General features: G+C 42.6%; 1 protein-coding gene across 4 annotated transcripts in view; it reads left to right on the top strand.

Annotated features, from left to right (window-relative positions):
- The window catches only part of LOC118385546 (stromelysin-3-like), a 50,858-nt gene that overhangs the window by 14,046 nt on the left and 12,667 nt on the right, over positions 1-24,145 (top strand). For 2 of the 4 annotated variants that reach the window (XM_035772762.2, XM_052521724.1), the window contains 7 exons: positions 1,895-2,038; positions 7,674-7,807; positions 8,443-8,657; positions 9,065-9,269; positions 10,075-10,335; positions 17,356-17,513; positions 17,616-24,099. In XM_035772762.2, coding sequence (XP_035628655.1) covers positions 1,895-2,038; positions 7,674-7,807; positions 8,443-8,657; positions 9,065-9,269; positions 10,075-10,335; positions 17,356-17,513; positions 17,616-17,687 — 1,189 coding nt within the window. In that variant the 3' untranslated portion in view covers positions 17,688-24,099. Of the gene's footprint in view, positions 1-1,894; positions 2,039-7,673; positions 7,808-8,442; positions 8,658-9,064; positions 9,270-10,074; positions 10,336-16,499; positions 16,775-17,355; positions 17,514-17,615; positions 24,100-24,145 lie in introns of those variants that run through there. The other 2 variants (XM_052521723.1, XM_035772763.2) reach the window with 2 other exon arrangements.

Raw genomic sequence — 24,145 nt, forward strand, 5'->3', positions numbered from 1 at the left:
GTTTTAGATTTGTTAAAAAAGTTTGAAATATCCAATAAATGTTGTTCCACTTCATGATTGTGTCTCACTTGTTGTTGATTCTTCACAAAACAATACAGTTGTATATCTTTATGTTTGAAGCCTGAAATGTGGCAAAAGGTCGCAAAGTTCAAGGGGGCCGAATACTTTCGCAAGGCACTGTATTTAGAATTCAAGGCACACTTAACCAGCAAGGCTACCACAGTATTCTGCAGCGATACGCCATCCCATCTGGTTTGCGCTTAGTGGGACTATCATTTGTGTAAGGGCTGTGTAAGGGCTGTGTAAGGGCTATCTGACCAAGAAGGAGTGTGATGGCATGCTGCATCCGATGTCCTGGCAATCACCCGACATCAACCCAGTTGAGATGGTTCGGGATGAGTTGGACCACAGCGTGGAGGAAAAGCAGCCAACTTGTGTTCAGCATACGTGGGAACTCCTTCAAGACGGTTGGAAAAGCATTCCAAGTGAAGCTGGTTGAGAGAATGCCAAGAGTGTGCAAAGCTGTCATCAAGGCAAAGGGGGGCTACTTTGTAGAAGCTAAAATATAAAATATATTTTGATTTGTTGAACACTTTTTTGTTTACTACATGATTCCATATGTGTTATTTCATAGTTTTGATGCATTCACTATTAGTCTACCTTGTAGAAAATAGTCCAAATAAAGAAAAACCCTTGAATGAGCATGTTCGTCCAAACCTTTGACTGGTACTGTACGTCCTTCCCCAAAATGTCATACATTCATGAAAATGTGAAAAGCGACCATATCTAAGTGCTTGATTGTCATATATTTCTTTAAAGGTGGCATATTCTTTCTGAAGGTGTATATGCTTTTAATAAGATTTCATGTTGTTAAAACGCTATCAGTTCCACTTTAATGCTCCAGGCGTCAGGTGCCGTCGGTGGAATCACGCCCCGGCATGCATCGCCCTCGAAGGGTTAGGGAGTTTTCATTTAGGTAGAGTGGGGTTATAGAGTGACAGCACAACGTGGCCTCTCCTGTCTGGGCATGCATGTAGGGCCTAAACGCAATGAGACACAATCTTTTTCTCTAACGCACCCAACTACCCACCCAACTACCCACACAACTACCTCGTGAAATCTAAAATGAAGAATGAAAGTGATAGCCGCCATGGCTGGTGTCAAGGGAGGTAGAAGAGAAAATGTCGGCAGGGCAGAGGGGCAACGGAAGAGGTGGTGGGTAATGGCACGAGATGGAGATTGAGACAAAACATGTCACGGTTGTTTAAATGCCCTCCATTTAAAACAAGTGATGCCCTCCGTCTGTCAACGCCTGTCATAATAATGCAGGTCTTAGTGTTTGGAAGCACAAACAACCACCGTCAACTCTCCCTTTAGCCTTCTCTGCTAATCCACATCAGCTGTGAACAAGTGAAGTTATGTTGCTATGCACGGCACATGACCTATGCTTTGAATAACAAGTATCATTCCGAATACATGATTCTGAATAAAGAGTGTTGGTTGGTTAGTTAGGTCAGTATGCAAGCACCTCTATCTCATAGTCTTTGTTCATGTTGCTGTATACGAACCATGCCATCATGGTGTCAGTTGATCTGCCATTGTGCAGACAGTTGAGCTAATCCATAGATCCCATTCAGCAACGTATGATATCAGATTCCTTTGTCAGCTCCAACCCACCAGTCAAGCTGGGCAGCATCAGACTGGGGTTTGCGCCCACTTTACTGCAGCCTCTCTCACAACAGCCAGATTATCCCGGGCCGAGGCCAGGGTCACCTCGTGCCCATAAAGCAACCAGAGAAATGCCCCCTGCAAAAGAGGATTATGGGTAGAACACAAAGATGCCAATCACACTGGTGGTCCCTGACACAAGTGTGTGTGTGTATGTGTGTCGCAGGATTATGCGCTTCCCTTGGCAACTGAGTAAGGAGAAAGTGCGTCGAATCCTACAGGAGGCGCTGCTTGTGTGGAGTGACGTCACGCCCCTGAGGTTCACCGAGGTCAGCAGTGGGAGAGCTGACATCATCATCGACTTCACCAGGTAATAATCATACTAGATGATAGCTGTTCTAAGTTTGTAGTTGTGCATTTTGGGCATTGTGGTCAGAGGCAAAAACAACTTGTAACTGCTAACACTATGAGAACCTGAGGCATCCAAAGTGCCAGGCTTGAGATCAAGATCAACTCTTTTTCAACTCACACATAGTGGTGTCTTTGCAGCAATTCGATCACAGTCTCCTCTGGACAGTTGATGTTGAGATGTGTCTGTTACTTGAACTCTGTGAAGCATTTATTTGGGCTGCAATTTCTGAGGCTGGTAACTCTAATGAACTTATCCTCTGTTGCAGAGCTATCTTTGGGTCTTCATTTCCTGGCTCATGAGAGCCAGTTTCATCCTAGTGCTTGATGGTTTTTGCAACTGCAAGTTCTTGACATTTTCCGGATTGACTGACCTTCATGTCTTACAGTAATGATGGACTGTCGTTTGTCTTTGGTTATTTGAGCTGTTCTTGTCATATTTGAGCTGTATGAGCTGTTATTTTTTCCAAATAGGGATATCTTCTGTATACCACCCCTACCTTGTCACAACACTACTGATTGGCTCAAATGTATTAATACTGAAATATACTTTTACCAAGGCACACCTATTCATTGAAATGCATTCCAGGTGACTACCTCATGAAGATGGTTGAGAGAATGTCAAGTGTGCAAAGCTGTCATCAAGGCAAAAGTTGGCTACTTTGAAGAATCTCAAATATAAAATATAATTTGATTTGTTTAACACTTTTTGGGTTACTACATGAGTCCATGTGTGTTCTCATAGTTGATGTCTTCACTATTATTCTACAATGTAGAAAATAGTCAAATTAAGATAAACCCTGGAATGAGCCCAAACTTTTGACTGGTACTGTATGTACAGTTGAGGCCGGATGTTTACATACACCTTAGCCAAATACATTTAAACTCAGTTGAATTTTAGCCATTTCCTCCTGACAGCGCTGGTGTAACTGAGTCAGATTTGTAGGCCTCCTTGCTCGCACACGCTTTTTCAGTTCTGCCCACAAATGTTCTATAGGATTGAGGTCAGGACTTTGTGATGGCCACTCCAATACCTTGACTTTGTCGTCATTAAGCCATTTTTCCACAACTTTAGAAGTATGATTGGGGTCAATGTGCATTTGGAAGACCCAAACTTTAACTTCCTGACTGATGTCTTGAGATGTTGCTTCAATATATCCACAATTTCCTCCCTCGTGATGCCATTTATTTTGTGAAGTGCACCAGTCCCTAATGCAGCAAAGCAACCCCACATGATGCTGCCACCACCATGCTTCACGGTTGGGATGGTGTTCTTCGGCTTTGATGCATCCCCCTTTTTACTCCAAACATAACGATGGTCATTATGGCCAAACAGTTACATTTTTGTTTCATCAGACAAGAGGACATTTCTCCAATTAGTACGATCTTTGCCCCCATGTGCAGTTGCAAACCGTAGTCATTTTTTTATGGCGGTTTTGGAGCAGTGGCTTCTTCCTTTCTGAGCGGCCTTTCAGGTTATGTCGATATAGGACTCGTTTTACTGTGGTTATGGAGACTTTTGTTTCCTCCAGCATCTTCCCAAGGTCCTTAGCTGTTGTTCTTGGATTGATTTGCACTTTTCGCACCAAAGTACGATCATATCTAGGAGACAGAACGCATCTCCTTCCTGAGCGGTATGATGGCCGCGTGGTCCCATGGTGTTTATACTTGTGTACTATTGTTTGTACAAATAAATGTGGTACCTTCAGGCATTTGGAAATTGCTCCCAAGGATGAACTAGACTTGTGGAGGTCTACAATCTTTTTTCTGAGGTCGTGACTTATTTATTTTGATTTTCCCATGACGTCAAGCAAAGAGGCACTGAGTTTGAAGGTAGGCCTTGAAATACATCCACAGGTACACCTCCAATTGACTCAAACGATGTCAATTAGCCTTATCAGAAGCTTCTAAACCATGACATAATTTTCTGGGATTTTCCAAGCTGTTTAAAGGCACAGTCAACTTAGTGTATGTTAATAACCTCTTTGATAGGGTCTAGTTTCCTGAATTTCCACCTGAATTGACCCCATCCCTGCCCGTCACTCACCCATGTATACAATACAACAGTAGGATCTTAATATAATCACTGTTTTGTTCCTGAGAATTGTCCTGCACAGCCAGAAATGCAAACTTGTAGTGTGTTCAATGTTTAAAAGGCTTCTAAAGTTTGTAATTTCAACTTCAAAATGTCCATTAATTATAGTCCACATATCTTGCTGTGGCAGGATTATTTTCCTGCTGTAGCAAACTGGCTCTAATTAACATCCTAGGTCTGTAAACCATGCTTCAGGGTGGACCCCCCCCAACCACACACACACACACACACACACACACACACACACACACACACACACACACACACACACACACACACACACACACACTCTTGAACCTGCACTTGAATTTTACAAAGCAGGACATGTTTGCAGCGGTTTATGTGAATGAACGTCCTCAGGGCAAACTTTTTCCACCCTCATCTGATTTTTTGATCTGGCACGAGCACGACAGAATTATATTCCCTTGTCTTAAATGACTGTAGTTTTACAGTATCCACCTACACATCAGACCTACAGTGCCTTCAGAGTATTCATGCCACTTCACTTATTCCACAGTTTGTTGTCAAATGGCAAAATGGTTTAAATATATATTTTTTCACACCCATCTACACATAATACTCCATAATGACAAAAAGGAAACAGGTTTTTAAACATTTTTGCAAATGTATTAAAAATACAAAAAATAAATACCTTATTTACATAAGTATTCAGACGCTTTGCTATGAGACTTGAAATGTAGCTCAGGTGCTTCCTGTTTCCATTGATCATCCTTGAGATGTTCCTACAACTTGATTGGAATCCACCTGTGGTAAATTCAATTGATTGGACATGATTTGGAAAGGCACACACCTGTCTATATAAAGTCCCACAGTTGAAGACAAGAGTGCTTGTCAGAGCAAAAACCAAGCTATGAGGAATTGTCCGTAGAGCTCCGAGACAGGATTGTGTCGAGGCACAGATCTGGGAAGAGTACCAAAAAATATCTGCAGCATTGAAGGTCCCCAAGAACACAGTGGCCTCCATCATTCCTAAATGGAAAAAGTTTTGAACCATCAAGACTCTTCCCAGAGCTGGCCGCCCGAGGAAAACTGAAGGGCCTTGGTTAGGGAGGTGACCAAGAGCATGATAGTCACTCTGACAGCGCTCATCTGTGGAGATGGGAGAAACTTCGAGAAGGACACCCATCTCTGCAGTACTCCACTAATCAGGCCTTTATAGTAGAGTGGCCAGACGGAAGCCACTCCTCAAGGCACATGACAGCCCGCTTGAAGTTTGCTAAGCATCACGTCTGGAGGAGACCCTCACTGCTCATCACCTGACCAATACCATCCCTACGGTAAAGCATGGTGGTGGCAGCATCATGCTGTGGGGATGTTTTTCAGCGGCAGGGACTGGGAGATTAGTCAGGATTGAGGGAAAGACGAACGGAGCAAAGTACAGAGAGATCCTTGATGAAAACCTGCTCTAGAGCGCTTAGGACCTCTGGGCCGAAAGTTCACCTTCCAACAGGACAACGACCCTAATCACACAGCAAAGACAACGCACGAGTGGCTTCAGGACAAGTCTCTGAATGTCCTTGAGTGGCCCAGCCAGAGCCCGGACTTGAACCTGATCGAACATTACTGGAGAGACCTGCAGCAACGCTCCCCGATCCAACCTGACTGAGCTTGAGAGCATCTGAAGAGAAGAATGGGAGAAACTCCCCAAATACAGCTGTGCCAAGCTTCTAGCATCACACTCAAGAAGATCCGAGGCTGTAATCCCTGCCAAAGGTGCTTCAACAAAGTACTGAGTAAAGAGTCTGAATACTTATGTCAATGTTATAGTTCAGTTTTTTATTTGTAATACATTTGCGCACATTTCTATAACCTGTTTTTGCTTTGTCATTATGGCATATTGTGTGTTTAAAAAAAAAAAAAAATTTAGAATAAGGCTGTAACTTCCAAGTGAAGGGGTTTGACTACTTTACAAAGTAACACTAATTATTCACACCCCTGAGTCAATACATGTTAGAATTATATTTGGCAGTGATTACAGCTGTGACTCTTTCTGTTTTTTTTTTCTCTATAAGATCTTTTCACACCTGAATTTTACAATATTTGTACATTAGTCTTTTAAAAATCCTTTGTTCCCTGTCAAGCTTGTTGTTGATCATTGCTCGACGGCCATTCTCAAGTTTTGCCATAGATTTTCAATCTGATTTAATTAAGGCAAAACTATAACTAGGCCTCTCAATGTCATCTTGGTAAGCAACTTGTGTTTCAGGTTATTGTTCTGCTGAAAGGTGATTTTGTCTCCCAGTGTCCGACTGAACCAGGTTTTCCTCTAGGATTTTGCCTGTGCTTAGCTTTATTCCATTTATTTAACCCCAAAAACTCCATAGTCCTTGCCGATGACAGGCATAGCCATCACATGATGCAGCCACCACCATGCTTAAAAATATGAAGAGTGGGACTCAGTGATATGTTGTGTTGTGTTGGATTTTTTTTTTTTTACATTTTTACTTTAGTGCCTTAATGGAAACAGGATGCATGTTTTGGAATAATTTGATTCTGTACAGTCTTACTACTTTTCGCTCTGTCATTTAGGTTAGTTTTGCGGAGTAACTACAATGTTGTTGATCCATCCTCAGTTTTCTCCTATCACAGCCAGTAAACTCTCTAACTGTTTTAAAGTCACCATTGGCCTCATGATGAAATCCCTGAGCGGTTTCCTTCCTCTCCGGCAACTGAGTTAGGAAGGACGCCTGTATCTTTGTAGTGACTGGGTGTATTGATACACCATCCAAAGTGTAATTAATAATTTCACCATGCTTAAAGGAATATTCAATGTCGTCTTTTTTTATTTTGACCCATCTACTAATAGGTGCCCTTCTTTGTGAGACATAGGAAAACGTCCCTGGTCTTTGTGTTTGAATCTGTGTTTTAAATTAACTGCTCAACTGAGGGACCTTACAGATAATTGAATATGTGGGGTACAGAGATGGGGTAGTCTTTTAAAAATCATGTTATACACTACTATTAAGTGAGTCCATGCAACATATTATGTGACTTGTAAAGCACATTTTTATTCCTATTTAGGCTTGCCATAATAAAGAGGTTGAGCACTTATTGACTCAAGACATTTGAGATTTTCATTTTTAATTCATTTATAAACATTTCTAAAATCATAATTCTACTTTGGCATTTTGAGGTATTGTGTGTAGGCCAGGGACACATTCTAAATTTAATCTATTTTAAATACTGACTGCGATGACAGCATTACTTTGATCAGTTACTGTACAAAAGGTCCATGGAGCCTACTTGAATATCTGAGCCGAGAACCCAGCAAATAGTCAATTTCCACTTCCAGTGAATCTTAATTCATCTCAAAATGGATACATCCCTGGTACGTACAGTACAAACTTAATAACAAACACGTGAATCAGATTTGTTACGGAGCCCCTAAAGTGATGTTATGACTTTTGAAGTGGTCATGAGGTGAACTTTGTCTTAAACAAATGGGTGACCACCTTGCCTCGTGCCTCTGTTTGTTGTGTAGGTACTGGCATGGTGACAACCTGCCCTTTGATGGTCCTGGAGGCATTCTGGCTCATGCCTTTTTTCCCAGAACCCACCGGGCAGGCGACATCCACTTTGACTATGACGAGAGTTGGACTGTGGGCAACAGCATGGGTGAGTGAATAGCATAAATAAGCGATTGACGAGCCTATAGGTACAGATGTAGGATCTTATTTTGATCACCCTGTTGCAGGATACATTTCCTGCAATGCAGGACATTTAAGACGTGTAGTTTATTTGAGGTTTAAAAAGGCTTCTGAAATTTGTAATTTCCACTTAGAAATATTTGACTTGATTTTACATTATGACAACCCCTACAAAAATGTCCATAGTGGTTAGAGCATTGGACTAGTAACCGGAAGGTTGCAAGTTCAAACCACCAAGCTGACAAGGTACAAATCTGTCGTTCTGCCCCTGAACAGGCAGTTAACCCACTGTTCCCAGGCCGTCATTGAAAATAAGAATTTGTTCTTAACTGACTTGCCTGGTTAAATAAAGGTTAAATAAAATAAAAAAATAATCCAAATAATAATGAACATTTCTTGTTGCTGCAGGATTATCTTCTTTCTGTTGCAAAATTGATCAAATTAGGATCTTACATCTGTAGTAGTTTATACGGGAAGATACTGAATAAACATTTCCAAAGATACTGTAAAGTTACTGCCTAAATCTTGCTCAGGAAAGTTTGGTTAAATCCCTCTGTCTCACAGTCACTGTCTCTTGTCCTATGTCCCATGGTGGTCCCTCAGGCACGGACCTCTTGCAGGTGGCGGCCCATGAGTTTGGCCATGTTCTTGGCCTCCAGCACTCCCTGGTCGACAGAGCCGTCATGTCCCCCTTCTACAGCTTCTCATACCCTTTGGAGCTGAGTGACGATGACAAGCAGGGCATCCAATACCTGTACGGCCCACCGCGGAAAGCCACGCCTGTCATCACAGAGACCAATGAGATCGAGACCACTGTGGTGAGGAAAAAACATGAATAGAAGTTCAACTTATTAGTGATCACATCCATTGTTGGGAGCATATACAGTGCCTTCAGAAAGTATTCACACCCCTTGACTTTTACCACATTTTGTTGTGTTACAAAGTGGGATTACATTTTATTTTTTATTTTTTTTATTGTCAATGATCTACACAATATACTCTGTAATGTCAAAGTGGAAGTAACATTGTAACAAAATGAAAGTCAAGGGGTGTGAATACTTTCTCAAGATACTGTAGTTAGACACTGAAACATTATTAAGCTTATACGCCCAATTCAATCTCTTGACAAAAGTTAAGATTCAAGAAAGTGTCTTGCCTTCCAATATTGCTTTTGCATGACAACCTGTGCTCACTGTGGGTCTCTCTCGCCATGACTTGGCCACAGCCAGACCCCTGCAGGACTAACTTTGATGCAGTGTCCATGATCAGAGGTGAGTTGTTCTTCTTCAAGTCCTGCTATGTGTGGCGTATCCGCGACGGCCGACTGCAGGCTGGGTACCCGGCGCTAGCAACGCGCCACTGGAGGGGGATCCCCGACAACATCGATGCGGCCTACGAAGACAAGACTGGAAACAGCTGGTTCTTCCAAGGTGGGTTCCACCATAAAAAACAGAATAACCGCCCTGGGGGTCTTCACCCATTTGAGTAAGTCTATGTCTATGGACGCCACTGCTCTGTTGGTTGCTTTTAAGCTCTGATATTTGGAAGGCATGGCAAGGAGTACAGAAGTAGCTCGTCCAAAAGGGCAATAAGTCCAAGTTGTCCTGATGGTGGCACTGAACTGCCATTGGGTTTGAAACAAGGCTGCTTGCAGCAAAATATATATATTTTTTGAAAGGAGATAGTATTTTATGACAGGACCGCTTGTAGCAAATATGGTAGGGGTAAAGAAAAGAAGGGCACAGACCGGAGAGGCCCAAGGCGAGACTTGCCCGTTTGCCAGGTGGTATGTATGGTCCAGAGTCGGGAGTTTAGACTGCTATACCAGACTCTGGCACGTTGGTAGCAGTTCTGAGTAGAACCGAAAGTGTGCACTTTGAGAGCCATTTGTATGAAAGTTTAGTTAGGTCAAACTTCTAAAATGAAAGTATTGGACAGCAGATCACCAGGGGGGAAATATGCAGAAGGGCTAAGACAGTGTTTGCGTGGGTAAAAACACAGCAGTAGGTCCATTCACCAGGTGAAGGTTTCAGCCTGGTTCATGTGACCCACCATCTGCTTAGCACAAAAGTTGCCCCTACAAACTGATACAGGGTCAGATATTATTCCATCCCACAAAAAGTTCACATTACAATTGGGCGTGGACTAATCGGTTCCTAGATCTGTTTCTTAAAAGACATGGGCAATGTTTGGTGTGTTCTCATTTGTGTCCCCTGTGTGTGACATCATTAACAGGTGACAGTTACTGGGTGTTTGACGCAGAGAGGAAGATAACAGGGCCGGACTCGTTGAGTCGGCTGGGCCTCCACGTGTCGGACATCCAGGCAGCCCTCATGTGGGGCGAGGACAAGGCCCAGAATACTTACCTCTTCAAGTCGGGAACCTACTGGCGCTTCAGCCCCCTGGAGAACCGGGTGGAGACAGCCCACCCACGCAGCATGCAGGACTGGGGGGGCATCCCAATGGACATCGACGCTGCCTTCCAGGACCAATATGGTGAGAGTCGTACTTCCATTACTGTAAGAAGAAAAGATAAGTTAATAATGTTTTCTCAGCAAACTTAACATATGTAAATATTTGTATGAACATAACAAGATTCAACAACTAAGACATAAACTGAATGAGTTCCACAGACGTGTGACTAACAGAAGTGGAATAATGTGTCCCTGAACAAAGGGGGGGGGGGTCAAAATCAAAAGTAAGAGTCAGTATCTGGTGTGGCCACCAGCTGCATTAAGTACTGCAGTGCATCTCCTCCTCATGGACTACACCAGATTTGCCAGTTCTTGCTGTGAGATGTTACCCCACTCTTCCACCAAGGCACCTGCACGTTCCTGGACATTTCTGGGGGGAATGGCCCTAGCCTTCACCCTCCAATCCAACAGGTCCCAGACGTGCTCTTCGCTGGCCATGGCAGAACACTGACATTCCTGTCTTGCAGGAAATCACACACAAAATGAGCAGTATGGCTGGTGGGTCTGTCATGTTGGAGGGTCACGTCAGGATGAGCCTGCAGGAAGGGTACCGCATGAGGGAGGAGGATGTCTTCCCTGTAACGCACAGCGTTGAGATTACCTGCAATGACAACATGCTCAGTCCGATGATGCTTTGACACACCGCCCCAGACCATGACGGACCCTCCATCTCCAAATCGATCCCGCTCCAGAGTTCAGGCCTCGGTGTAAAGCTCATTCCTTTGACGATAAACACGAATCCGACCATCACACCTGGTGAGACAAAACTATGACTCATCAGTGAAGAGCATTTTTTCAAATCAAATCAAATTAATTTATATAGCCCTTCTAACATCAACTGATATCTCAAAGTGCTGTACAGAAACCCAGCCTAAAACCCTAAACAGCAAGCAATGCAGGTGTAGAAGCACGGTGGCTAGGAAAAACTCCATAGAAAGGCCAGAACCTACTAAGAAACCTAGAGAGGAACCAGGCTATGAGGGGCGGCACAGCCTCTTCTGGCTGTGCCGGGTGGAGATTATAACAGAACATGGCCAAGATGTTCAAATGTTCATAAATGACCAGCATGGTCAAATAATAATAATCACAGTAGTTGTCGAGGGTGCAACAAGTCTGCCCCTCAGGAGGAAATGTCAGTTGGCTTTTCATAGCCGATCATTAAGAGTATCTCTACCGCTCCTGCTGTCTCTAGAGAGTTGAAAACAGCAGGTCTTAGACAGGTAGCACGTCCGGTGAACAGGTCAGTGTTCCATAGCCGCAGGCAGAACAGTTGAAACTGGAGCAGCAGCACGGGCCAGGTGGACTGGGGACAGCAAGGAGTCATCATGCCAGGTAGTCCTGAGGCATGGTCCTATGGCTCAGGTCCTCCGAGAGATAGATAGAACAAAAGAGAGAAAGAGAGAATTAGAGAGAGCATACTTAAATTCACACAGGACACCGGATAAGACAGGAGAAGTACTCCAGATATAACAGACTGACCCTAGCCCCCCGACACATAAACTACTGCAGCATAAATACTGGAGGCTGAGACAGGAGGTGTCAGAAGACACTGTGCCCCCATCCGATGATACCCCTGGACAGGGCCAAACAGGCAGGATATAACCCCACCCACTTTGCCGAAGCACAGCCCCCACACCACTAGAGGGATATCTTCAACCACCAACTTACCATCCTGAGACAAGGCCAAGTATAGCCCACAAAGATCTCCTCCACGGCACAACCCAAGGGGGGGGCGCCAACCCAGACAGGAAGATCACGTCAGTGACTCAACACACTCAAGTGACGCACCCATCCTAGGGACGGCATGGAAGAGCAACAGTAAGCCAGTGACTCAGCCCATGTAATAGGGTTAGAGGCAGAGAATCCCAGTGGAGAAAGGGGAACAGGCAGAGACAGCAAGGGCGGTTCGTTGCTCCAAAGCCTTTCCGTTCACCTTCACACTCCTGGGCCAGACTACACTCAATCATATGACCTACTGAAGAGATGAGTCTTCAGTGAAGACTTAAATGCTGAGACAGAGTCTGCGTCTCTCTCCGTACGGACCTTGCAATTTATTGCCTTGGTCACATCTACAGTCCTCATTTCTCCTTGCAGCATGCCTAAGGCACGTTCACGCAGATGAGCAGGGACCCGGGGCATCTTTCTTTTGTTTTTTTTCAGAGTCAGTAGAAAGGCCTCTTTAGTGTCCTACGTGTTAATCCATCCGCCATGTCAGATTTCAAAAAGGCTTTACGGCGAAACCATACCATGTGATTATCTGAGGATAGAGCCCCACGTACAAAACAATACAAACATTTTCCAGCCAAGTAGAGGAGTCAAAAAAGTCAGAAATAGCAATAAAATTAATCACTTACCTTTGATGAGCTTCATTTGGTTGCATTCACAAGACTCCATGTTACACAATAAATGTTTGTTTTGTTCGATAAAGTCCCTCTTTATGTCCAAAAACCTCTGTTTTTTTGGCTTGTTTCGTTCAGAAAATCCATTGGCTCAAAGGCAGTCACAACAGGCAGATGAAAAATCCAAACAGGTCTGGGACTTTCCACTGTCCACGCATTCAAAGTGGTCATTCTCCTTAGTTTTTCAGAATTAAAACCTGAAACAATGTCTAAAGACCTTTTCACATCTAGTGGAGGCCATCGGGAACGCAATCGGGGTCATTTTACATTACATTTACATTTAAGTCATTTAGCAGACGCTCTTATCCAGAGCGACTTACAAATTGGTGCATTCACCTTATGACATCCAGTGGAACAGCCACTTTACAATAGTGCATCTAAATCTTTTAAGGGGGGGGTGAGAAGGATTACTTTATCCTATCCTAGGTATTCCTTAAAGAGGTGGGGTTTCAGGTGTCTCCGGAAGGTGGTGATTGACTCCGCTGTCCTGGCGTCGTGAGGGAGTTTGTTCCACCATTGGGGGGCCAGAGGGTCATATCCATTTATATGGTGGATAGGCTTACAATGTAAAAACTTCCTGGATGGATTTTCCTCAGGTTTTCGCCTACCATATCAGTTCTGTTATACTCACAGACATTAGTTTGACAGTTTTGGAAACGTTAGTGTTTTCTATCCAAATCTACCAATTATATGCATATCCTAGCTTCTGGGCCTGAGTAACAGGCAGTTTACTTTAGGCACGCTTTTCATCCGGGTGCCCCCTTTCCCAAACAGGTTTAATGACCGTTCCACAGGTGCATGTTCATTGATTGTTTATGGTTCATTGAACAAACATGGGAAACAGTGTTTACACCATTTACAATTAATATCTGTGAAGTTATTTGGATTTTTACGATTTATCTTTGAAAGACAGGGTTCTGAAACAGGGACGTTTAGTTTTTTGCTGAGTTGAGTAGTATGTACAGGATACACATGGTAGACACCGCCCAACGAAACGCTTACTTCCAGGGTCCTTCTCGACAATGCAACAACAATAATATAAAATATAAGTATATGAACATAAAGTAAATGGCTCAGTAAAATATAATAAACATTTTAGCATAAGTGTAATACACGAAGGCACAATTTATAGTTAAATATTTACATGTGTTTTGGGGAAGGGTGGTTGGGGCAGGTGTGTAAATTGTACAGTATTTAGCAATAATAATAGGAGTCTGGTCGCAGCAGTTGTGATGTGTGTGTAGAATGAATGTGTGTGGATGAGTGTATGTCTCTGTGCATGAGTGAGTGAGGAGAGTCAGTGCAGGTGTTGAGTCCAGTTCAAGTGTTCAGCAGTCTGATAGCTTGTAGATGGAAACCCAGTTAGCACATTTGGTTCCTTGGAAGTTGTGGAAATGTCTGTTTTTGGTTTCCCATTGGTTCTGAGAACATTTTATCGTGGTTCCATGAACGTTTTCCTGGGAGGTTTTATTAACGCTCTGAGAATGGAAATTATAGGCTATTCAGATTTTTGTTTATAATTTACTTAACATGTTCACTGAATGTTTAATATGACTTTTAATAACACTGCTAGCTTATTTTGAATTAACTTTTTTGAACTCCAAGCACAAGTCAATTAATTTCATTAGGCATTTATCATGCAAACCCATTTTTTTTTTATTGTAACAGATTTAAAACTATTATCTTCTGTTCTCTAGCCATGGAATTAGTCCACTGCACCACCAGGAAGGAACTTAAATGCCATGTTTTTCTATGCATACAAAGTTGTTCATTTTAGTCTATTGAAACAGACCCCATTTAAAAGGAAACAAGCACTCACTAAGACACTGAACAAGATTGAGGACAGAGAATATTTTGTTGATGTTGAGAAAGGAATGTATATGTTTTTAAAATCCCATTCTTAGAATGTTCTCTAAACGTTACTTAAGTTTTCTCAATGGTTTAAATAGAACCAAGAGGAAACATTTAGAAACATTATGCTGAAGTACTGAAATTCCTACTGAAGTACGTTGTTTCTTAATGTTCTCTGAACTATTTGAGAACATTCCCAATGTCAACCCCATTGGAGAATGTTCCCAGAACATTACTAAAATTGAAATGAATGAAAACGTTCTGTTAAAGTAATGAAATACCAAAAAAATTAAGTTGTTTGGTCAAGTTCCTTAAATGTGCTGAGAATGTTCCAAAGCGAAGCAACTATCCTGCACCATCCTCAGAAAGTTGTTGGAAGGTTTTGTAATTGAAATTACCACTATTAAATTAATAATTATTTATTATCAGCAAGCTGGAGATGTTGCAAAAAACTTAATGCACCATAGTACATGTCGGTCTGGAGCTCCCGGGGCAGTCCCGTTAGTTCTCTTATATACAACTATACAAAAAAAGTCATATAAGCATGATTTACATTATTCATCATTAACTTTAGCTCCTTAGTGACTAACCAATACCTCACGAGGCTTCTTCTCTTCAAGCTGAGACCTTGAAACTGTCACGACTTCCACCGAAGGTGGTTCCTCTCCCTGTTCGAGCGGTGCACGGTGGCCGGTGTCGCCGGCCTACTAGCCATCACCGATCCATGTTTCTGTTTGTTTTGTCTTTGGTTCATTCACACCTGGTTTTCACTTGCTTTAATTTCTGTGTTTATATTTACCCCTGTTTCCCCCGCTTAGGTTTGTGCGGGATTATTTGTCTCGTTGCTTGTGGAGGCTTTCCTCAGTGTATTTCGCGTGTGGTTATTATAGTAAAGTGCGTTGTGTCTTTGTGCCTTACGGGAGTACTGTTAGTTCCCATTGCCTTGGATGTTGTTTTGGGGAATTGTACTGTACCGTGTTTTTTGGACTTGCCCTGATTAAATATACGCTACAATGACATTTCTGCTCTCCTGCGTTTGACTCCTCACCTACGTAAACGCAACAGAAACTGAGATGCCGTATTTCTTCATCCGCCTTAGAAAGTAGAGACGCTATTGCACCCTTTACGTTGTTTCAACATAATTTTTCAATGTATTGTGACAGAATCAACATGGAAAATACATTGGATTTGAAAAAGTAATTAACCAGCACTGATTTTTATTTCATTTCAACCTACTGTAGTGAACATTGGAATTAGGGTACAACTTGAATACATTGATGTCACGCTCTGACCATAGTTCTGTTATTTTATTCTTTGTTTTAGTATGGTCAGGGCGTGAGTTGGGGTGGGCAGTCTATGTTTGTTTTTCTATGTTGGTTTTTGTGTTCAGCCTAGTATGGTTCTCAATCAGAGGCAGGTGTCGTTAGTGGTCTCTGATTGAGAATCATACTCAGGTAGCCTCGGTTTCACTTTTGGTTTGTGGGTGTTTGTTTCCGTGTGAGTGTTTGGGCCACACGGTACTGTTTCGGTTTTGTATATTTCAAGTTTATTATTTTGTTCCAGTGTTCAGTTGTTTTTTAAATAAATCAATATGGATACTTACTACGCCGCGCTTTGGTCCTCCTCTCCTTCCCCAGACGACAAGCGTTACAATTGACTTAAACTGACTAAAAGGTTGCTACATCAATCTAATTTCAACATAATCATCAAACCAATGTATACGTTGAAATTGCATTGAAAATTCCGCATAGAAACGTACAAAATCATTGATTCAACCGGTGCCCAGTGGGAAGAGTGGTGGTGTTGTTGGTCCACATCAAGTCCTCCTGTGATGTGGATTCCAAGGAATGTAATACTGCTGACTCTCTACTCCCAATGATGTGGATCTCAGCATGTCAATGAACAGCATTCTCACGTAGGTGTTCTTCTTGTCCAGATGTTGTTGGGGCTGTGTGAGTAGCGATGTAAAGTGGATCCAGTGTGCCCGGCATGCTGGTCTTGATGTGGGCCATGACCAGCCTCTCTCTCAAAGCACTTCATGATGACCAGGGTGAGTGCGACGGGGCAATTAGTAATTTGGGCGTCACCTTGTTTTTATTGGGCACTGGGACAATGGTGGTCTCCTTGAAGCAGGAGGCGACTACAGACAGGGACAGGTTGATTATGTGCGAAAAGACGCCAACCAGCTGGTCAGCACACTGAGGATGCGGCCAGGGATGCCATCCGAGCTGGCTGCTTTGTGTGTATTCACTCTTTTCAGAGTTCTCCTCATGCCTCGGAGAGCGAAACCACTTGGTTGCCTGTAGCAGCAGGAGCATTACTGGATGCCTCGACGCGAGCATAGAATGTGTTAAGCTTGTCTAGGACGGAGGCTTCGGTGGGCACCACACAGCTGGATTTGCAGTTAGTCTGTGATAGTCTGTAGTCCTTGCCACAAGCATCTCGAGCCTGTGTTGCCTTCAAGTTTGAGACTGAATTGTCTTTTTGCTTCCCTCGTGGATTTGCAGAGCTCGTACCTGCTTGCCTTGTACGTGTCGCGAGCCACCGAGTCATCAGGGTTCATTTAGCTGACATTGAATGCATTTAAAGTGACAATGACATTGAAAATGTGTGTGTGTGTGTGTGTGTGTGTGTGTGTGTGTGTGTGTGTGTGTGTGTGTGTGTGTGTGTGTGTGTGTGTGTGTGTGTGTGTGTGTGTGTGTGTGTGTGTGTGTGTGTGTGTGTGTGTACAAACCATGATAATTCTGTTGAACTGCAGTGGACTAAATGTTGACCCTTTGTCCTCTTGACAGGATATGCTCATTTCCTGAGTGGGATGCAGTATTGGAAGTTTGACCCGGTGGAGGTGACGGTTCTGGAAGGATACCCACGCTATATCGGCATGGACTTCTTTGGCTGCCCGCTTCCTATTATCGATAAAGCCCATGAAGAGTCCATATCTCCCGAAGAGGTGAATGGAATATCACAACCAAATTAATTAGTTTGCTCTTAAGACTGATGTCATTACAATGGGACTTTAGACTGATATAATTACATCATTGTGTAACATCAGCAGGTTGACTGCAGCTGTTGGTCTAATAGAGGTGAGGACTTGGTTGAAACTTTCATTATGAACCCAGTCTGAGGTCCGTGGCTGTCTGAAGACCACTGAAGACCACTAGAAATTGACGTCATATTTCATTCTATCATCATCCACAATATGATATTTTCTGGTGTAAAATCAATGCACAGGCTTTTTTAAAAATATATATATATATATTTTTAACCTTTATTTAACCAGGCAAGTCAGTTAAGAACAAATTCTTATTTTCAATGACGGCCTAGGAACAGTGGGTTAACTGCCTGTTCAGGGGCAGAACGACAGATTTGTACCTTATCAGCTCGGGGGTTTGAACCTTCCGGTTACTAGTCACACACTCTAACCACTAGGCTACCCTGCTGCCCATGCACAGGCTTTCAGAGATACGTTAAAGAGCACACGGACAGCTCTGCTGAATATATATATTTTTACTTGATGTATAGCCTTGATTCTTATTTATTGTCAAATGTTTTTTATCCACAGATGAGTCTCAATGTTTCTGTGCAGTCCCTCTTTCTTTCATGCCATTGTTTATCAGGTGTAGCCATGTAAACCTATTTGACAGGGACCCACATTTTCTCTCCAGCCTCATTGAGCTTTCTATTACACACACAGGTGCTCAAACAGACTCAACGAGGAAGGTGCATTTGTACCTCAAATAAAGTGCTTTGCCTTTAACAGTTAAAGGTTACATTACACTCCAAAATCAAAGTTTGTCAGATGTTTTGATACCTTAAAAGTAGTGTCCTAGGTCGTTGATTTCAACAGAACATCTGTTTTGTACATCCCGCTATACGCCACAATCCAAAATGAATGGAAAAGATAAGCAACATTCAATTTGCTGTGCTTACCTTTTCAATTTATTTGGGTTTGACGCACATTTTTATTTGACCTTTAACTAGGCAAGTCAGATAAGAACAAATTCTTATTTACAATGACGGCCTACCCCAGACGATGCTGGGCTAATTGTGCGCTTCCCTATGGGACTCCCCATCACGGCCGGATGTGATTCAGCCTGGATTCAAACCAGGGACTGTAGTGATGCCTCTTGCACTGAAATGCAGTGCCTTAAACCACTGTGCCACTCGGGAGCCAATATAGCGAGAGGGTTGTGAATTCATCCTGACTTTAGACAAACTTTGAGGCCTGAAGACATGACAAAGTTTATTTTGGAGTGTAATGTCCCTTTAACACAACATTGATATGATGATTTTACAGTGTTGGAAGCCAAGCATCGCCTATCAGTTTTCACAGTGATACCTCATCAGGTAAAACGTCCTTCATGTTCTTCTCTGACTACTCCAAGATGGTGCTGTAAACTTTATTCATGTTGTAGCCATTTGTCATGCAGCTACCGTCAATGAAAAAGCCATTGGTGTTTCAGTGTATCAGTGCAGGCCACTGATACCATTTCCTCACTTTTTTATACATTGTGATCAATCAATCAATCATATTTATTTACAAATCCCTTCTTACATCAGCTGATGTCAGAAAGTGCTGTACAGAAACCCAGCCTAAAACCCCAAGCAGCAAGCAATGCAGGTGTAGAAGCATTGCGGCTAGGAAAAACTCCCTAGAAAGGCCAGAACCTAGGAAGAAACCTAGAGAGGAACCAGGCTATGAGGGTGGCCAGACCTCTTCTGGCTGTGCCGGGTGGAGGTTATAACAGACCATGGCCAAGATGTTCAAATGTTCATATATTGACCAGCAGGGTCAAATAATAATAATCACAGTGGTTGTAGAGGGTGCAACAGCACCTCAGGAGCAAATGTCAGTTGGCTTTTCATAGCCGATCATTCAGAGTATCTCTACCTCTCCTGCTGTCTCTAATAGAGGTCGACCGATTAATCGGAATGGCCAATTAATTAGGGCCGATTTCAAGTTTTCATAACAATCGGAAATTGGTATCTTTGGACAACGATTTTGACGATTTTTTAAAATATATTTTTTTACAACTTTATTTAACGAGGCAAGTCAGAACACATTCTTATTTTCAATGACGGTCTAGGAACGGTGGGTTAACTGCCTTGTCAGCTCAGACAGATTTTTACCTTGTCAGCTCAGGGATTCAATCTTGCAACCTTATGGTTAACTAGTCCAATGCTCTAACCACCTGCCTCACGAGGAGCCTGCCTGTTACGCGAATGCAGTAAGAAGCCAAGGTAAGTTGCTAGCTAGCATTAAACATATCTTATAAAAAACAATCAATCGATCATAATCAGTAGTTACACATGGTTGATGATATTTCTAGTTTATCTAGCGTGTCCTGCGTTGCATATAATCGATGCGGTGCGCATTCGCGAAAAAGGACCACCGTTTCTCCAACGTGTACCTAACCATAAACATCAATGCCTTTCTTAAAATCAATACACAAAAGTATATATTGTTAAACCTGCATATTTACCTAAAAGAAAGGTTAGCAGGCAATATTAACCAGGTGAAATTGTCACTTCTCTTGCATTCATTGCACGCAGGGTCAGGGTAAATGCAACAGTTTGGGCCGACTCGCTCATTGCTAATTTGCCAGAATTTTACGTAATTATGACATAACACTGAAGGTTGTGCAATGTAACAGCAATATTTAGACTTAGAGATGCCATCCGTTAGGAAAAAATACTTCACTGAAAAAATAAACGTTTTGTTTTCGAAATGATCGTTTCCGGATTCTACCATATTAATGACCTAAGGCTCGTATTTCTGTGTGTTATTATGTTATAATTAAGTCTATGATTTGATAGAGCAGTCTGACTGAGCGATGGTAGGCACCAGCAGGCTCGTAAGCATTCATTCAAACAGCACTTTCTTGTGTTTTGCCAGCAGCTCTTCGCAATGCTTCAAGAATTGCGCTGTTTATGACTTCAAGTCTATCAACTCCCAAGATTAGGCTGGTGTAACCGATGTGAAGTGGCTAGCTAGTTAGCGGAGTGCGCGCTATTAACGTTTCAAACGTCACTCGCTCTGAGACTTAGTTGTTCCCCTTGCTCTGCATGGGTAACTCTGCTTCCAGAGTGGCTGTTGTCGATGTGTTCCTAGTTCGAGCCCAGGTAGTGAGGGGAGAGGGATGGAATGTTACACTGGCAGTGCTAAAGTGCCTATAAGAACATCCAATAGTCAAAGGTATATAGGTAAAATATATAGTGAAAACTATAGTGTTCCTAAAACAGGGCCTTGAGGAACACCGACATTTACAGTTGATTTGTTAGAGGATAAACCATCCACAGAGACAAACTGATATCTTTCAGACAGATAAGATCTATACCAGGCCAGAACTTGTCCGTGTAGACCAATTTGGGTTTCCAATCTCTGCAAAAGACTGTGGTGATCAAATGATGGTATCAAAAGCAGCACTAAGGTCTAGAAGCACGAGGACAGATGCAGCCTCGGTCTGACACCATTAAAAGGTAATTTACCACCTTCACAAGTGCAGTCTCAGTGCAATGATGGGGTCTAATACCAGACTGAAGGCAGTGAGTTGCTGAGCAACTTTTTCAAAAAAAATTGAAAGGAATGGGAGATTCGATACAGGCCGATTCGTTTTAATATTTTCTGGGTCAAGGTTTGTCTTTTTCAAGAGAGGCTTTATTATTGCCACTCTTAGTGAGTTTGGTATACATCCGGTGGATAGAGAGCCATTTATTATGTTCAACAAAGGAGGGCCAATCACAGGAAGCAGCTCTTTCAGTAGTTTAGTTGGAATAAGGTCCAGTATGCAACTTGAAGGTTTAGAGGCCATGATTATTTTCAGCAATGTTTCCAGAGATACAATATTAAAACAACTTGAGTGTCTCCCTTGTTCCTAGGTCCTGGTAGTGTTGTGCAGACTCAGATTTAGAGGGGAGTCCGTAATTTGCTTTCTAATGATCATGATCTTTTCGTCAAATAAGTTCATGAGTTTATCACTGCTGAAGTGAAAGCCATCCTCTCTTGGGGAATGCTGCTCTTTAGTTAGCTTTGCAACAGTATCAAAAATAAATTTTGGATTGTTCTTATTTTCCTAAATTAAGTTGAAAAAATAGGATGATCAAGCAGCAGTGAGGGCTCTTCAATACTGCGCGGTACTGTCTTTCCAAGCTAATCGGAAGACTTCCAGTTTGGAGTGGCACCATTTCCGTTCCAATTTTCTGGAAGCTTGCTTCAGAGCTCAGGTATTTTCTGTATACCAGGGAGCTAGTTTCTTATGACAAATGTTTTTAGGGGTGCAACTGCATCTACGGTATTACGCAAGCTTAAATTGAGTTCCTCAGTTAGGTGGTTAACTGATTTTTGTACTCTGACGCCCTTGGAGAGAGTCTGGAAGGGCATCTAGGAATCTTTGGGTTGTCTGAGATTTTATAGCGTGGCTTTTGATGGTCCTTGGTTGGGGTCTGAGAAGATTATTTGTTGCAGTTGCAAACGTAATAAAATGGTGGTCCGATAGACCAGGATTATGAGGAAAAACATTAAGATCCATAACATTGATTCCACGGGACAAAACTAGGTTCAGAGTATGACTGTGGCAGTGAGTAGGTCCAGAGACAAAACCCTCTGAGTCGATGATGGCTCCGAAAGCCTTTTGGAGTGAGTTTCTGGACTTTTCCATATGTTTATATTAAAGTCACCAAAAATGTGAATATTATCTGCCATGACTACAAGGTCTGATAGGAATTCAGGGAACTCAGGAACATGGTATATGGCCCAGGACTCCTATAAACAGTAGCTATAAAAAGTGATTGAGTAGGCTGCAAAGATTTCATGAGTAGAAGCTCAAAAGACGAAAACTCTGTCGTTTTTTGGGGGTAAATTGAAATTTGCTATTGTGAATGTTTGCAACACCTCCTCCTTTGCGGGATATGGTCACTAGTGTATCCAGGAGGTGAGGCCTCATTTAACACAGTAAATTCATCAGGCTTTAGCCATGTTTCAGTCGAGCCAATCACATCAAGATTATGATCAGTGATTAGTTAAGTGACTATAACTGCCTTGGAAGTGAGGGATCTAACATTAAGTAGCCCTATTTTGAGGTGTGAGATAACACAATGTCTTTCAATAATGACAGGAATGTTTTGCCCAACCTAGATCAAGGCACAGACACGGTCTCAATGGGGATATCTGAGCTGACTACACTGACTGTGTTAGTGGCAGACTCCACTAAACTGGCAGGCTAGCTAACAGCCTGCTGCCTGGCCTGCAGCCTATCTCATTGTGGAGCTAGGGGAGTTCGAGCCCTGTCTATGTTTGTAAATATGATGAGAGCACCCTTCAAGCTAGGATGGAGTCCGTCACTCCTCAACAGGCCAGGCTTCGTCCTGTTTGTGGTTGAGTCCCAGAAAGAGGGCCAATTATCTACAAATTCTTTTGGGAGGGGCAGAAAACAGTTTTCAACCAGCGATTGAGTTGTGAGACTGCTGTAGAGCTCATCACTCCCCCTAACTGGGTGCCAACGTGGATAACAATATCCCTCTACTCTCTACACTCGCCAGTTTTATCTTTAGCCAGCACCATCTTCAGATTAGCCTTAACATCAGTAGCCCTGCCCCCTGGTAAACAGTGTATGATCGCTGGATGATTCGTTTCAAGTCTAATACTGCGGGTAATGGAGTCACCAATGACTATGGTTTTCAATTTGTCAGAGCTAATGGTGGGAGGCTTCGGTGTCTCAGACCCCGTAACGGGAGGAGTAGATCAGAGAAGGCTCGGCCTCAGACTCCAACTCGCTGCTTAATGGGGAAAACCGGTTGAAGGTTTCTGCCGGCTGAATGAGCAACACCGGTTGAGCATTCCTACAGCATTTTCCTCCAGAAGCCATGAAAAAGTTGTCCGGCTACGGGGACTGTGCGAGGGGATTTATACTACTATCTGTACTTACTGGTGGCACAGACGCTGTTTCATCGTTTCCTACACTGAAATTACCCTTGCCTAACGATTGTGTCTGAAGCTGGGCTTGCAGCACAGCTATCCTCGCCGTAAGGTGATCGTTCTCCTGTATATTACGAGTACGGTGACTGCAATTAGAAGGCATCATGTTAATGTTACGACTTAGCTTCGGCTGGTGGAGGTCCTGACAAAGCACGTCCAGATAAAGCGTCCGGGGTGAAAAAGTTGAATGAAAAAAGTAGAGCGAGGAAAAAAATGTAACTATAAAACGGTAATTAAAAAGTAAAAAAACGTAAAGTTGGCAGGTAGCAACAAACCGCACAGCAGCACGTAAACAAGTCTACAAGCTGTGACCGGATATGTCACTGATTGCACATAGCTGAGGTGAAAGAGCCCTCACTTGCACTGGTTGTTTTTTGGCTGCATTGTCTGTTGAAATGTCTCCCAAACACAGTATTTTAACCATGTGTATGTAAGTATCCCGGATATCAATCTAACAATTCACCTTTCCTTTTTTTTTACTTGAATATATTTTTACTTATGTAAATAATTTTGTATAAATGCTGTATAATACTTTGGATACCAATAAAAAATATCTTGGTTTGAATAACATTTTGAATACATTTTGGTTTTCAAATTAAATGTTTCAC

This window comes from Oncorhynchus keta, chromosome 6 (genome assembly GCF_023373465.1).
Source record: "Oncorhynchus keta strain PuntledgeMale-10-30-2019 chromosome 6, Oket_V2, whole genome shotgun sequence".
NCBI classification, from domain to species: Eukaryota; Metazoa; Chordata; class Actinopteri; order Salmoniformes; family Salmonidae; genus Oncorhynchus; species Oncorhynchus keta.